Genomic DNA, 17,024 nt, shown 5'->3' on the forward strand with positions numbered 1-17,024 from the left:
TGACTAGTTTGGGGGTTTTGCTCTGCTTCTTGCCAGTCTGCCCTGACGTTGGCATTCACGGTCACAAGCCGCAGCAGGCAGCCTGACCGTCCGAACTCAGCCCTTGCTGGACTCCGGCGAGTCACGGCTAGTGTGCTGGCGGGAGGACGGCCTCGGGGCTGTGGATTCTACCCCTTTGCTGCAGGACGGGGTGCATGGCGAAGCCGGAGCAGTCGAGCATATAGGACAGAGTCTGCTGGCTGCGGTTCTCAGGGCTGCTGCGCCTCTCTGCAGCCAGCACACACGCATGCAACCTCCTTGCCAAGAAGCTGTCAGCAGCAGAGCATAGCTGCCAGGCAGAACTAGTGAAAGGAGGGCGTTGATGGGATTCCAGGCTTCTATTCCACCCCTATAAGCCTCTGTTTTACCTGACAGCAAACAGTAGGGAGTGAACAATGAGCGAGAGGAAGCAGGAGTTTGTTGGAAGCAAAATCTCAGTCCCCAGTGCCAGCGTGAGAAAGGGATCCGGCTGGCACTCTACATCTCAGGCCAGTGGGGATGTGGGAAAGGGACCATCTGCCAAACGCATTCACTGCTGGAGCCAGAGGCCCACACTGCTTTGTTTCCCAGATACCCCCCATGGCTTCTCCTGCCTTATTTTGGCTGAGGGGGGAGACATTATGTGTATCCCTGAAGTACCCAAAGTCTTCAACCAGGACCAGGGTCCCATTATGTTAGGCATTTTGCAGGCACACACAGAGAGTCAGTCCCTGCCTCAAAGAGCTAAATAGACAAGACAGACAAAGGGAAGGGGAAACTGAGGCACAGAGTGAGGATGTGACTTGCCCAAGGTCGCCCAGTAGACTCAGGAGCTGAAGTTCCAATTGCCTGCTCCCCCTCCCATCCGCATTGGCGCCTGGAACATCCTCGCATCACCTGTGTCATTCACTTCGAAATGGTGAGTAGGTGGCCAGGACCGAAGGCTCACCGGTTTGAAGCTCTTTAAATATACTCCTGGCATGAAGAAGCCCTTGTCCCTGTCAGGGCCACGGGCTGGTGCCATGAGACAACCAGGGAATGTGTGAGCGAACTCAGTGCTGGGATCAGATGCTGGGTCACCAGGCCTGGAGAGCAGGTGTAATGATGCTGGTTCTGGCGGGACCCAACTGAGAGTGCCAATTCAGGACAAATTGCTGAGAGCAGGGCAGTTACAGCGCAGGGCTGGGGTTTCTATGCACACCAAGGCAAACCAAACCAGCCAGACAGAGAGGACTTTGGTTTTACCCCACTGGCTAACCACAAGTCACACAAGCAATTCCCTTAGACACTCCAGTTTCCCAATATCACCACCAGTGCCACTCGTTATGGGGACAAATGGTTATGAAAACCAACACCCCAGTAAAAGAAAAATAGTTTTCCCAATCCCAGAGGACCAAGCCCCAGACCCAGGTCAATATACAAATCAGATCTTACCCACAAATCACGCTGTTGCCAATCCTTTAGAATCTAAAATCTAAAGGTTTATTCATAAAAGGAAAAAGAGAGATGAGAACTAGAATTGGTTAAATGGAATCAATTACATCCAGTGATAGCCAAGTTCTTGGTTCAGGCTTGTAGCAGTGATGGAATAGACTGCAGGTTCAAATCAAGTCTCTGGAGTCCATCCACAGCTGGGTTGGGTCTTTCAGTCCTTCATTTAGAGCTTCAGTGTAGCAAAGTCCCTCCAGAGGTAAGAAGCAGGATTGAAGAGAAGATGGAGGAGCTGCAGCAGGTTTTTATAGTCTCTTGCCGTGTGGTCTGTCTTTCTTTGTCCCAAGGACAAGCTTCCCATCCCATGGCCTGGAAAAACCTTAGAGTTCTGTCCACAGGCATGTCCCTGCACACCTTGCTGAGTCCCAAGGCATGTCTGCCTTCTCTCAATGGGTCAGTTGTATCGCTGATGGTCCTTAATGGGCCATCAAGCAGGCTAGGCAGAGCTGACACCAACTTGTTGGGGGTGTCACCCAGAAGCATAGCATAAGTTTGAACTACAGACAGGATAGAGCCAATATTCGTAACTTCAACTACAAAAATGATACACACATACAGACAGCATAATCATAACCAGCAAACCATAACCTTGTCTTAGACACCTCATTTGATGCCCTTTATACAAGATTTGGTGCCACCACAGGACTTTGGTTGCAACAATGATCTATACGGTCCCAGATTATGTCAGCACCATCACAGCAGGTCTACTGGGGGGTTGTGGTGATGAGCCTCAGCCCTGCTCTGGAGGGACCCCGCCGCTAGTGTCATACCAATAAAATAAAAACCAGCAGGATCTTATTAAAGGGGGTAAGACAAAATGTCACATTTATTGTGAATACAAAAGGAAGCGTAGTAGGCAATCAGTTCTAGCTCTAATATTTCATTCAGTTTCACATTCATTCACAGGTTCGTTCATACACACGCACAGGTTCTGCAGCTGCTGTATAGTTACCAGTCCTGAATGTAGCTTGAGTCCGTGGCTTGGGTTCGTCGCTTGTGGCAGCTAGCTGGCCAGGAAAGCCCGGCACAAGGAAGAGCTGGGTCTCTGTTGGACATGCACCGATGCCCTTCCATGTTGGCAGCAGAATGTTACCCTCCAAAGTCTGCCATCTCACCCACCCTTTTTGTAGGCTTTAGTTTGAATCCAGAGTCTACAGGTCTTGCTGTGTCAGGCTGCCTCTGGGTCCGGTGTGATTGATCACCCATCAGTTGCAGACATGACTTTCAGCCTAGGACCTGGCTTTGATGTTTCTTCAGTTGTACTTTTGTTCTTTTCTTTTGAGGGTGGACTCTTCTTGCTTTGTCAGGGCTGATGTCTGCATCTTCAGCCCTTGGTGTTTACACTTTATTTCATCAGGGCAGGCTGGGGCTGGAGGTTGAGTCCATCATCCACCCATGCCTCATTCACACATCTAAACTACACGAATCAGATTACAGCAGGGTTTTGCAAAAATGAAGGTTGCAGCAAGCTTTTACAAAATGGAGTGAGCATTTTAAAATGGAGTTTGGGACAAGTTAAAATGGAGTTTGAGTTACAACATGGAGAAGTGTAAGGAATGGCAAACAGGGAACAGAAGTTACAATATTGACAAGTATAATGAATGAGAAACAGTGAGCAGAAGTTACAATGTTGAAACAGTGCAAGTTTCAATGATTTAAATAGCAACTGGTGAAACTCAATTAGCCAGTTATTGGGGTAACCGGTTTTATGAATGAATGTTGTTTCATTCATAAAACTTTGTTTTATAGTAATAAAGTGAACAATTAAAAACAATTTCATTGATCAGTTCTACACTAGGGGTTGTTCAGTGTCCCTAGCCCTGGCCTGCTAAGCTCACCAAGAAGGGACCCAGTCAATGAGCAACTCAGTTGTGGTCTCTGCTGTCCAGGGCTTTTCAGTGTGGATCTCGCTGCGGGGTGCAGAAGGAGGGGGTGTTTGTGCTTCAGGAATGACTGGACGTTTGTGCAAGGGTTGGGGGAGCCCTGTCTCTGAGTAAAGGACCCGGTGGCCGCACATCCCGGGGAGCTCCGCGTTGTCACAACCCCCTGCAAAGGGTCCGTGCGACGCCGGCCCGTGGCTCCCCAGAGCCACTCATTTATTTCCAAGGTTGGGGCCAGATTCAGCTCTCAGAGATACGGGGGTAAATCCATCCATGTCCGTGAGGACCCGCCGGATTTACACCAGTGTAATGAAGAGCAAGTTGTGCCCCCTGCTCGCTTTATGGTATACATTTTGGACTTAGGGTATTTCCTAAAGGAAGACTGATACACTGCTAGCGGTCCACCCCTCGCTGGCGTGCCACACCCAACTCCTCGTGAAGCGGCTTGGGTAGGGCCCTGTCGACGTTTCCTGTACCAAGCGGAACTGTAACCAGAACTACCACTAGAGGGCACTCTAACCTGATGGGTCTAGCCCCGCCCTCCAATACATGGTGTCTGCGTAGACTGGGCTACGTCCTCCCGGGTCCCAGTGAGAGTCGTTCCAGTGAAGTCAGGGGGCCAACGCCAACCTAGAGCCGCTGAGGATCCGGCCTGATAGAACGACTGTCCGTTTAAAACCTGAGCATGATTTAGGGACCTGCTGGACCCGTTTCAAAAAGTGGGCCTCGACTGGGCGAGTTCTCCTGACCAACCTTAATCCGCCGCTGCTTACGGGCGGCCCCAGGGCCGTCCCGGCAGGACCCAGGTTGTCATGAGGCTGTGCAGCTCCTGGTTGTGTGGCTTATGCGGTGCTGGGTGAATTTCCCCCGAGTCATCCCCGCGCCTCCGAGACGCAGAAGCCTACGTGCGCATGAGTCCGCGCATGGGTCGGTTTGACTAACCTTTAACGTGGTGGCCGGGAGGCCGCGGCTTTGGAAACGGTCCCGATTGACTCTTTCAGCTGCAAATATCGAAGCAATAAAATCTCTCTCCCTCCTTGGATCAGCCTGAGTCAGCGGGGCCTGGTCAGGGGGCGCGCTGCTTTCATTCTAGCTCGTCTTGGCATGATATTTTCTCAGGCTCAGCGCTCTCGAAGTTCATTCAAATCCAGCCCAGGCATTGGTAGCCAGGGGAACTCCTGGCTGGCGACTCAGTGGATCCTCCCTGGTCTGAGATTCCCATCTGTGTCTCTCCTTTCACCTGCCTGCTGCTTTTGGCTTTGATAGACCCAGCTATCTCTAGATAGTGCCATCGTGCAAAGGGACCAGACTCCCTGCCAGCAGGGGAAAGGACGGTCTATAGCCAACAGGCACAGATTATTCCCATTAAGGTCCTCCCATGCAGCGAGAAGGGGGAAGTGGGCCGCAGCTGAAAGAATTTTTCAGGTTAGACTCAAACCAGGCACGCACCTGGCCAAGGGGGAAAGTTTGCAAGGGAGCTTCAGTGTCCCCTCCGGTGGCCAACCCACATGGGAGGCTTAGAGAGGGAATAGGTGGGGGGAAAGCAAAGCTCGGAATGAGGGGGATGGGCTGCTTTAGTGAACCCCCCTCCATAGCTGCTCCTGGCAGGGAAGTGGAGCCTGAGCTGCAGTCTACAGCTGCTGCCCTCAGGGGAAAAGCCCCAAGACAGGGATGCGGTGGGGGCAGTGTGTGGGGGCAGGGCAGGGTAATCCGGCCCGCGGGCAGCACCACAGCCTTCCCAGGGAAGTTAGGAAGCGCCTGTCACTGGGGAGGCCTAAAGTGGTGGCTTCTGTAACGTCCCTCGTCGGGGAGGGGAGTTGGGACTCAGCCGTCATGACTCCCAGTGGTTCTCTCTAGCTCCCTGGCTGGCGCCGGCTGTGCTGGCCGGTGTCACCATTACATGCTGGACTGGATGTGGCAGTCCTGGACGAGGCTCCCCATCCACTTCCCCATCCGTTAGGGACATCGGAGCAGCTCACCAGCTGCCCGTGGGCATCAGCCAATTCCGGCTCGTGGCAGCTCTCTCCAGGCCGAGCCTGATGGCATATGGCTGGGGCTGCGGGAGGAGCTTGTGCTTAACCTGGTCAGGATTTCTGTCCCCGGAGTCCGTCAAGCCAGGATGACAGTCGCTAAAAGCAAACACTCTGGCTGGGCCGGAGGTCAGTTTTGAAAAGCCGCGATTTATGCGGGAGCTGGTTCCAGCTCAGCAAGCTGCGTGTTCTGTTTAAAATTCCACATTTGCTTGTGATCTCGAGGTCCCAGAAAGCAGCAGCGGGTGAAAGGCATCGTTAGTAATGCAAAGGAATTGACAGCGAGGCAAAGGAGTAAATAAATCAAGCCCAGGCCGATGCATGAAACCCAGCTTGGAAAGTTTGATGGCAAAACGGCCAGAGACGCTGCTTCCTGTATGCTCTGCCGTCAGCACTGGCGGTAAATTAGCAGTGCATAGAAGATCCGAATACACTACGTAGGCACCCAGATGGAGAGGTACTTGTAGGCTAGTCAGGTGCAGGGAGATGTGGGTGTAACGAGGTAAAATATTGTTTGTGCATTATTTGAGCAGGCCGCTGCTGTCTACTGGATGAAATCAGAATGGCTCCACTGTGTGTCATAGGTTCTCTACTGCCGATTGCTAATTGCAATTCTCCTATAGTTCTTTCCCTGCAGCGGCCATTGAGTTCTAAGTGGATGTCATATGCAGCATAATGGCACCTGTTAAATCCTAGCTAACCATGGGTTTGTTACTAGAAATACAGCAGACCATGTGATTGTACAGCATGCTGACTTTAAATGGGCTCTCAAGGTACAATACATGGGGCTAATTGATCCCTGGGGTAGCTCCATTGATTTTCGGCCAGAGAAAGGTTATAATTGTTCTGTGGTTACATTTGCTTACGCTCACTCTCATGCTTCAGGGCACGAGTGAGTTAGTGCGGGGGTCAGGAAGGAATTTCTGTCCCTCACATGCAGCATCGTAGACCTTCTGCGACACCTTTTAGAATCGTCTCTCCTTCCTTTGTAGCACAAGTTGTTGTGAGCCACCCGTCTGACCTGCTCGGGCACAGCAGGGTCTGTGTGTATCCGTGCATGTGGTTTTCCGAGTGAGTCGGTCTCCCATCAGGCTGTATTGGTGAGGAGAGGAGATGCCATCCCGAGGTTGGCGGTGCGGCACGCAGGGTTTGGATGACTATAGGCGGTGCAAGGGCAGGCGCCTGCGTCGATTGGGGCAGGCTTTGAGAGGCTCGGCTGTTACAGTCCAATGGGACAGTTGTAGCCTAGGGCCAGGCTATCAGAGTGAGAAAGAGACGCAGTTTCAGAGTTGGGCAGTAAATGAACTGCCTGCAACAAGCTGACGCAAGAGCCCAAAGGGACGTTTGTTCCAGAGCTTTGGACCCATCCCAACCACTCACAGCAAAGGACGCACCTACACACCATCAATCAGTGCAGAGGACACAGATATCCCGCCAATCAGAGCAGAGGACACCCAACTTCCCACCAATCAGAGCAGAGGACGCCCACCACTCCCCCAATCAGAGCAGAGGACGCCCACCACTCCACCAATCAGAGCAGAGGACCTTAAAGAATTTCACCAATCGCGGAACAGGTCACACCCACATTCTAACTATTTACTCCCCGCCTCCTCCCATTGTCAAGCTCTGAAAGTCATCCCTCCAATCACAGCACAGGAAAACCCAACAGCCATCCAATCACAACACAGGCCACCCGGATGTTCCAAAGCACCTCTTCTCCCCTCCAATGCATTGACATCCATCCCATCAGCCAGAGCCCAGGACACATACCGGCTTTGCACCAATCACAGCAAAAGACATGCCCACACCCCCGCAATCAAAGGCCCCAGTTGAGCAGCTCTGAAGCCACCCAATGGGGGATAGTGGCACGCACACAACCCTCCCTACTTTTGGGTTTGGTGTTGCAAAAGCAAATCTGTGTGGACTTGTGTGCGCCCTCAGCAGGATGATCTCAGAACTGTGTGTCATGAGTCTTATACTGTCAGGAGAAATGAGTTAGTAAAGATCATCCTTTTAGCTGGCAAGAGCATGTGCTTCTGGAGCAGGGCAATGCAATCTCTCTCCCTGCTCACCACCACCCTGCTCTGGGTGGGCACGGTGTGGAGTGGAGGGACAGCAGTTATGTTTCCGTCAATCCTTGGTGTCCCTGCCAAAGGTACCGTGTGATTGCCAGTTCCAATAGCTGGTTTGGTGATCTGTCTGGTTGCTACTGATCTAGACCTGTGCTCTCTCCCTCCTGAGTTTTGTTACCGTTGGGGGAGTCTGAGGAGTGAGGAAGGGGAAGCAAGGAAGTCACGCTCATGTAAACGCTTACTGAGGGGCCAAACTTGCGTGTGTTGATCCTCGCCTCGTTTTGGTTTTCCACCACCGTGGTTAGAGTCGGGAGAGTTTTGACTGAGTAATGATTTCAGGAGGTGGCCCAATATAAACAGTGCAAGGTATTGCTTCTCAAAATGTGTGGCACGCCCCTGAAGGAATTTGGGGTGGGAGACAGGCCTCAGTTGTTCTCCAGACTCTCAGCTTTCATTAAAATAAGCTAGGACATTTCTCAGTGTTATGGTTTCAGAGAGATCCTTCTGGTTGTGACCCACATGTAACTGGCTTAGCACTGCCTGCCTGAGTTTGCAGAGAGCCTGAAACAGAAGCTTTACGGTGAGTGTTGCCCTGCGCATTTCAGTGGACGCTAACGCAGACGGCAATGAGGGCGTTTGAAATGTCGGTTAACTATTGCACTTCAGGGCCTAAGGGTGGACCCTCACCAGCGCACAATGGGGCTGTAGGGGGCTCAGCTTGTAAAAATTCGGGACAGGCGGGTGCGAGCACTGACCATTGGTATGTAGCAGGGGAGAACCGCGCCCTACAAGCAAAGGCATGGACCCTCTGTATCTTGCCCCTCAAAGATGTAAAGCGCTAGCCCTAAATCCTACTTTAGCAAAAATCAACTGAGGAACGATTGGCCCCAGGGGAGGACACTAGCTGCCAAAACACTCAGGGTCAAAGTATCCCTCGAATAAACACTGTCTAGTGAGCAGATGGCCCGGGGAGCGCTCGGCAGGCTGTGCTGACCTTTACTAGCCAGAGTGTGGCTGGCACGCTTAATCACTGGGAGTGAGCTCCAGCTCCAATCTGCAGTGCAAAGGGCTTGGGCTTGCTGCTAGTTTGTACAATCCTCGGACTGGGAACGATTTAGTGGTTTAAAGAAAAGCTCTGCTCTGCTCTGCAAAGGGCCCCTCTGACTTCTCCGAGATGCTTTTCCTGCCTGTCAGAGTCACAGCACGGAGTTCAGTGAGTCAGCACAGCTGAGGGAGAGCGAGCTGGATTCTGTTCCTCCTTGGGCCTCAGCAGAGCTGTTCACTGAATTTCAATTACAGGGTAATATTCTGCCCCGGGTGCTCCATTGTGCCAAGCGCTAGACGGACGCACAGCAAGGGATGCTCACCATGCCAGGCGCTGGACGTACGCACAGCAAGGGATGCTCACCCTGCCAGGTGCTGGACGTATGCACAGCAAAGGACGATCACCCTGCCAGGTGCTGGACGTACGCACAGCAAAGGATGATCACCCTGCCAGGCGCTGGGTGTACGCACAGCACGGGACACTTACTGTGCCAGAGGCTGGACATAAGCACAGCGAGGGATGCTCACCCTGCCAGGTGCTGGACGTACGCACAGCAAGGGACGCTCACCCTACCAGGCTTTGTATAGTGAGATGCAGTGACTTTCCCATTGTCCGAGAAGACTGTGGAGCAGCTGGGAGTTGAACCCAGGTCTTTTGAGGCCTCATCCACTGCCTTGCCCACCAGATCCGACTTTCAGCTGTTGAATGCTTGCTAGCAGCGTCCCCGCTTGTTCCATTCCCCCCTGCCCGTCTCACCATGTGTGACGAAGTGGGACTGTTCTTAATGTTTCCTCTGAATAGTGTGGGGGTGCCTCTGTTTCCCCTATGCAGTTCTTAAGTATCTAGGTGGTGGGGTAAAGGGGTGTGATCATTGCAGAGCCCTAGAGGGCAGGTGTGTGCAGGGGTCTGGACACAGAGAATGGCCAACACCCTGTTTCCTGGCACCTGAGGGCCTGGGCCTTTCCCCCCTGCAAGGTGAGAGCTAAAGGGTTGGAGAACAAAGGAATCAGGTGACCTCCTGGCCCGGGAAAGGAACAAAGCCCAGGGGAGGAGGGGCTGGAGAGAGTTTCAGTTTGGGGCTGGCTGGGACATGGAGTGAAGGGCAGACGTGGTTGTCTGGCTCACTGCCCCCCAAAATGGACCCAGCTGAGGGGTCCTGTTCTCTGCACCTGCAAGCTCTGTGTTAGACCATGTTCCTGTCGTCTAATAAACCTCTGTTTTACTGGCTGGCTGAGAGTCCCGTCTGATTGTGAAGTTGGGGTGCAGGGTCCTCTGGCTTCCCCAGGAGCCCCGCCTGGGTGGACGCTGTGGGAATCGCACGGAGGGGCAGAGGATGCCGAATGCTCCGAGGTCAGACCCAGGAAGGTGGAAGCTGTGTGAGCTGTGTGTCCTGCAGACAGGCTGTTCACAGAAAGACGACTGCCCCAGAGTCCTGCCTGGCTTCATGGGGAGCAGTTCCAGAGCATCGCCCAGGGACTCCGTGACACCATGGTGTGAGCTGTCTCTCCCTGTCTCCCTGGCTGTGATTTGAACCTGCTGGCGCCGCCGATTTGGCCCAGCTCATCCGGTGACATTTGGCGAGGGCAGCAGGCTCCGCATCAGTCACAGCCAGAGAAAAACAACAGCAGCAGCTTGACGCACGGGGAGCAGGATGGATGGAGCCAGAGGGACGAGCTGCCGCGGCATCCACCTCTCCAGCTGTCCCTGCAGCCTCAGCTTTGCACGGGCAACGTGGCCTCATCCATCTCCCCTCATCCCCGCCCGCTCCCTCCCCTTGCCCGATGGCACAGGCTGGCGTCTGCTTTCAGAGGTGGCAGCCCCTTCTCCCCCATGGCTTCTGAAGGTCATTAGCAAGGCTCTGACCCAGAGAGAGAAATAGCCCGGCTCCTTGGTTCTAACGCAATGGGATCCAGCAGAGAGCCCCGGAGCCAGGCGGGTAAGGTCCAGCGGGCCGGTTCTCTGTCGGCTGCCACTTGGGATGCCATGTGCCCCTGGCATTCACACCCGCAGCAAGCTCTGCTCCCGGCCCGGATCCCGGAGAATGGCAGCCAGCCCCACCAGATTCTGCCTCCCTCCACAGCTGTGTTCATGGGGTGGGGAGCAGGAGTCGGCTACGACAGCTGGGTAGGGAAAGGGCAGACTCCGGGTAAATACATCCTGCTCCACCTTCCAAGCCCCCTGCAGTTTCGGTTCAGGATTAATGCAGCAACTGCCAGAGCGGAGCAGACTTCTGAGCCATCGGGCCTGGTGTCCTCTCTCCAGGTGCAGGACAGACGGGCTAATGGATAAGGCACCAAACTGGGACTCGGGTGACTCTCCGCTCCACCCCATTTCAGGGAGGGCTTAGCCAGGATCAGTGGAAGTTGGTGTCTGATTGTCACAGTGACGTACGCTCCCAGAACTTTAAAGTCCCACTGTCCTGTTGAGGCAGCGTGCTTGGGTGGGTGTTCCCATCCCCTTTGAGGGTCCTTTATGGTCTCAGGCTCCCAGCTCTGCCTGCTGTGTGCCACGGCTGACACAAAACCAGGCTCTGCACCCTCCCCCTCGGTGCCCCCCGTCTTCGGTGTTGGGGGTGAGGAGAGGAAGCGTGGCAGGGTGGGAGGGAGCTGGTCAAGACACATGGTGCTCCTCAGCTAGGCTGCTCTAAGTTCCACCTGGGCTGTTTCGGGGCCCCAGCCAGCCCTCCTTGGCTCTGTGCAGTGTGGTCATGGTGTAGCTGGGGACTGGACCTCCACAGCAGTGCCAAGAGGCCTTAGCATCCTTGGGAATGGTGCCCACGGAGCCTGCAACGTGCATTGTGCTCTGGCCCACCTGACAAGGACGCGTGGTGTTCTTTTAGGAGCACAGCTGAAGAGGCCCGTGGAGGAGTTTCCGTTTCCCTTGGCCAGGCTCAATGACTACGTTAAGTACTGTTAAGCACCCGCCGCGAAGAGGGGCCCCATGGCACAGCCGGCTCTCAGCACCTTGCACAGCCCACAGCAAACACGTTCCCCTCGGATGCAGCGCTCCAGGAGGGGGCGGCCTCCGGAAGGGTCTCCCCAGCCCTGATCTGGGTTGTTCTCCGGCCTGCCGCCGCCCCGCTGCGCCGATCCCGCCATGCAGAGCGTTACCGATCGCTGCATGTTTCTGTCTGGGCCTTTGGGCCCAGCCCTGAGCAAAGGGTGGTGTCTGCGATGCAATGCCCCAGCAATGGCCCCAAGAAGCAGCTGCCCCTACTATGACCCCCTCCTTCTCTGGGGGCAGGGGGTTTAGCTGGCTGGCTAAGCTGCCCTGGCTAATGCATCGGGGGAGGAGGTGTGGAACCAAGGTCCTGCTGCCTGGCCTCCTGGAGGGTGTGGGAAGTAGGGGGTGCCTGGTGCCCGCTCGGTCCTACATGCCCTGGCCCATGGTGGGAGGGAGCTGGGGGCATGCATGGCGTGTTTGTAACAATCCCTGCATGTGTGTGCCGCCGACGGGAGAATTCCCAGCCACAGCGCGCCAAGCACTTTCCAGAGGCGGGCCAGCTTCATTCTCCCCCTGTTACGAATGGGGAAACTGAGGCATGGCACCTGAGCGAGCTGCCCAAGGTCGCATGGAGGGCCCATGGCTGGGACTTGCACAGATGGCTGAGTCTGTTAGCCTCTGTGCTGTATACGGCCTGCCCCAGCTCTTCACTACACTAGTGTATATCAGGAGTAACTCCATTGGGTAACGCAGGTCTCAAGTCAGTACAGGTGGGGGTCACAAGAAGGCTCGCCAGCTCACAGCGGGAGGGGATGGATCCATCGCTTTAAAATTGAACTGGATGTGGCAGAGTCCCGGGGGACTTTGGTACCATTTGCTTTCAGCTCTGGTTTGTTCCCACCCGGAGTTCCTAGACTGATGATCGGAACCTGCTCTCTGATGCTGAAGTAAATCAGGAGTAGCCCCATTGGTGGGGTGCAGCCACGCCGGTGGGAGAGGAGGTCCTGGCCCTGGGGGGAGCACAGCAGGTGCTGGGGAATGGCAGGAGACAGTCCCCTAGAGCTGTAGAAACGTAGGGCTGGAAGGGACCTCGAGAGACCCCCTAGCCCTCGCATAGCTCTCCCATTAGAGATGGGCCTGGATCCAAGCTTAGAGGGGGAGTCTGGATCCAGGTCTGAAGCTGGTGGCTCAGGCCTGCTGCAGAGACAAGCCACACGGATGTGTCATGCGAAGGCTCCCTGGACACGCAGTGTCTGCTGTGCCAGATGAGACCCAGCTAGCCCCATGCTGGACGCTCTGACAGCCTGGTCTCCAGTGCAGCTGAGGGAGGTGACTTTCCCCAGCTCCTGGGCGCACCCAAGCAATTCGACCACCCTGTAAGGCTGGTCTTTCTGTGCCCCAGAATGGAGGTGCTTACTGAGAAGCAGGATTAGCTGAGGAGACCTGGGTTCAATGCCCAGCTCCGACACCGATTCACTTTGCAGCCTCGGGTGCGTCGCAGCCCCGCTCTGTGCCCAGTTTCCGCATTGAGGCAGTGCTGTGAGATCCTGGGGTGAGAGGTGCCGTGTGGATAACATTGCCTCAGCTTGCTCCTCTGTACAGGTTAGGATCAGCCTTTAGCTCAGCTGTTTCATAACCAAGTAGCACACTGGCTCTTTGCATTCTGGGCTTGGCAGGAACCACGTTTGCTAACAGGTTCTGAGTAGGTCACGTTCGTCGCCTGGGAGAACTCTACTGGTGTCACGGGAGCTACCCTGGGTGGGGGGGATTTCCAGTTAAATTAGAATCCACTTGCTCCAGCCTCTCCGGAAAGCGGCCCAGTTCATGTGGTAGATTCCAGGCTGTGTCACACCCCTGTCCGACCCCAGGAGGGCTTCGGGGCAGCTGACAGGCATGCCTCATCGCTGCCAGATGCTAACCAGAAAGGCAGGCAGGCAGCGCGCGTGTCCTGTCCTGGGAGACCTTTCGAAGGTCAGGAGGGAAGGCGCGGAGCTTCTCACACTGGCTGCAGCTGCCCTGCAAGCGTGGAGGACGGACGCGGAGGGGATGAATCAGGCAGTAAATGGTGACTGGCAAATGCCCAGTGGCAGAGCTGCCTTGGAACTGCACGTGCCCGGCCTTGACAGGAGTGAGGAAGAGGAGACCCCAGGGGCAGGGAGAGAGCCGGAGCTCAGCGAAGTTGATGGGAATCTTTTCGTTGGTTTAGCTGGCTCCCAGTGAAGGGCAGGTTGGGAGCCTTATGGTTAAGGTGACCCTGGCCATGGACCCAACAGTGGAACCGGACCCAGTTCTGGGCTTCAGTTCTAACAGGACAACAATATGGCTCCTGTTGCGATAGGCGCCGAGCCTCTTTAAACATGGAAATAATCAGCTCGCTGCTTTCTCAGCCTGTAGAAGAAATGGCTGGATTAGCTGACAGAGTTTTAAATGTGTGTGAGAGAGAGAGAGAACTCACTGAAGGTCTAAGAAATAATAATAATACCCAGCTCCTATCTAGCACTTTTAATCTGTAGATCTCAAAGCACTTTACAGAGGACATCAATGCCATTATCGTCATTTTACAGATGGGGAAACTGAGGCATGGAGAGGCAAAATGATTTGCCCAAAAGTCACCCAGCAGGTCAGTGGTAAAGCCAGGAATAGAACCCAGGTCTCCTGAGTCCCCAGCCAGTGCATTACCTACAAGGCAACACTGCCTCCCTTGTGAGTTTTGTCTTTACCTCTGAGCACAGAGAGTCCTTTAACTGATTTTGTCTCTTGTGGCAATGAGTTCCACAGCCTAGGTCTGGCTCCGCTGAAAATTCTGTCTCCCCCGTGTTGGTCTAGAGGTTCAATCTAAATGGAAGTCTGAGATCAGATGGGGAGAAGCAACCAGCGTTAGCCCTCATATTGTGCTTTATAATCCCCACCAGTATACTAGAAAGAATGTAATCGTGGCACAATGTGCTACCTGGGGTCTAGATTCATAGATTTTAAGGTCAGAAGGGGCCATTGTGATAATCCTGCCTAGCGCAGGCCAGAGACCCTCACCTAGCAATTCCTGCTCATGAGCTGTCTGTCTTGGGGGTTTCTGCAGTGCCCATTACCATGGTATCAGAGCCATGCCTCCTGCAGGCAGCTGTCCATTAGAAGCCTGACCTTTCCATTGACACATGGGTTTTCTCTTCTTTCCCAGGATGCCTTACTGAGTCTGGGCTCCGTGATCGACATCACCTGCCTCCGGGATGTCATCAAAGATGCCATTACGTCCGTGCTCCCCAAAGTGGTACGTAGAGGAGGATTCCGGCTGGGGGGATGGGGGCCTGTGGCTCTGTTTGCTTTGGGCTCTCAATGTGCAGTGAAGATCACCCGCTCCTCCTTCTGAAACAAGGGCAGCAACTTATTGAGTTAAACTGTCCTGGGTGCAACGTCCTTAGCTGTGTGGTTTAAGGACGATACAGGCAGAGTTTCCTTCTCACACTGGGATCTGGAGCTTGCTGAATGCGGCAAAGGCTCCTGGTGCCATGGTGTGAACATGCTGGCTGGGACCCTGGCTTTGGCTGGGTTTTCATCTCCACTGTGCTACTGACTCCACCTGAGGCCTTGGGCAAGGCACTTGATTGCCCTTCGCCTCAGTTTTCCTCTCTGTATAACCGCATTAACAAAACCTGACCAGACGAAGCCCCACCAAATATACCACAGGCAGCAATCCTCTGCGCCCGGGGAGGGCCAGGTCAGATCACCTGTGAGGCCTCGCTGATGTTTAACCTACACCTGAGCCCGTGGATCGGGAATCACAGGGGAGACAGGGGCTGGCCGGACAGGAAATCATGAGTTGTGTACTCTCTGCCCGCGCCCCATTGCAGGACACCGGCAATGTCTGAGGTTTTGCGAGTGATCTGAGGGGGGCAGCCTGGGGCCCCAGGATTTCACATTCTGCACATGGAGTGGGGGCGGGAGGGGTGGGCCCACATGCAGAGAGCCAGCCCCAAGCCTCGGCATTGCTTACGCTGGACTTCAGTGGGAGCTAAGCCGTGCTCGGGCTGGCCCTGGTGTCCTGTCCCCCAAGGCAAGGATCAGTCCACGTCTTTATTCCTGACAAGCCATGGAGCCAGTATCCGATCCCGGTGCCTTTCTGCTGGGGCCTGGAGGAGCTCGCTGCATCGGTCACTGTCTCCTTCGCTGCTCGGGAGGTCCCTGCGTGCTCGGTGGGTAGCGAATCCCCGTGCTCCGGCTGTAGCTGTGTGTTGGGGCAGCAGGGGTTGTTCCAGAATAAGAAAACTCCAGGGACAATCGAACTCGGGGGGCGTGGGAAATATGGGCACTAGAGAGAGCCCCGCTGCATCTCCGGGTGCCGGCTGTTAGCTTCCAGGGTCCTGGTTCCCCACTGCGCTGCTCCTCCTGCAAAAGGGGGTGCCGCCCTACAAGGGGACTTCACAGTCCCCTCAGGCCTGCTCTGCGTTGCAAAGTCAACGCCCCGATCTGTCTCTGGCCGACGTAAGCGCCCTGTTACAGCGCCACAGTGAGATCCCCTCCCTGAGCAAGCTCCTGAGGTGGACGCAGCGCATGTGTGTGCCCGGGGCCAACCCCGCAGTGGCTGTCCCGCCAGTCTGTAAACTGTGCTGTCTGGGGTCACAGAGACCGAAAGCTCCCCAGCCCCGCAACTCTGCGTACATTTGAGATGTCTTTTCCAGACTGCCCACCTTGGCAAGCACATCTCCCTCATTGTGTGCAACTGGCCAGCCCACCGCACCGGCTCCACACACATGCCTGCCTGGCGTGGGCAGAAGATCTTGGATCTCCTGGGCCCATGGGGGGTAGTGCAGTAGCGCCTAGAGTCTCCCAACATGATCCAGGCTTCATTGTGCTCGGTGCTGTACGTACACACAGTGGGAGACAGCCCCTGCTCGAAAAACGTACAATATAGACAGACAAGGCTGGTGGGAAGCAGCCGGAAGATGATTTGCTCACAGTCATGCAGCAGAGACGGGGCTAGAACCCAGCTCTCCTGACTCCCAGGGTAATGCCCTCGCCATCAGACCCCTTTCCCCTTCTGCAGTGCGGCCAATGCTCAGAGGCCTTCTAGACCTTGGGAAAGGTCAGTTTCTGCCCCCAGCTCTGGTGTTAGCTGAGCCTGCCACCCCCTTTACTGGCCTGTCTCTTTGCCAGCTGGTGGGTACAAAGCGCATGGGCCCGCTTCGGTCCTCTTTGTCGTTTTGAACCTGAAATCGTTCTTGGGCTGCCGTTGGCTAATTGCAGTCTCCCACGCGCTCGCCCGAGAGCGTAGCGGGCAACAATGCAAAGTCCCCTCCGCTCCCAGGGGCTCTTGTGTTCCTAATCTCCCGGCATCATAGCATTAGCGCGGGGGATAATATCTGTGTGTTCTCCCTCTCCGCCGATTGTCTATTCGTGCTTGTAGTCGCTGCGGATTCTCCTCTAGCAGGAGTGGGTGGCATATCCCGATAGGGGGGGGCTGCTCTCCGAGGGCAGCAGTTAATGCGCAGCGAGCTGGGGCTGCTGCAATTCTTCAGCCTGGATGGCTCCCCATCCCTGTGAAGAGCCTGGA

At 55.0% G+C, this 17,024-nt stretch overlaps 1 protein-coding gene across 2 annotated transcripts in view; it reads left to right on the forward strand.

Moving 5' to 3' along the window:
* PDE2A (phosphodiesterase 2A) overlaps nt 1-17,024 on the forward strand; it is a 376,047-nt gene that overhangs the window by 224,388 nt on the left and 134,635 nt on the right. For both annotated transcript variants that reach the window (XM_048838672.2, XM_048838681.2), the window contains one exon: nt 14,655-14,744. In XM_048838672.2, coding sequence (XP_048694629.1) covers nt 14,655-14,744 — 90 coding nt within the window. The remainder of the gene's footprint in view (nt 1-14,654; nt 14,745-17,024) is intronic.

This window comes from Caretta caretta, chromosome 1, assembly GCF_965140235.1.
Source record: "Caretta caretta isolate rCarCar2 chromosome 1, rCarCar1.hap1, whole genome shotgun sequence".
NCBI lineage: Eukaryota > Metazoa > Chordata > Testudines > Cheloniidae > Caretta > Caretta caretta.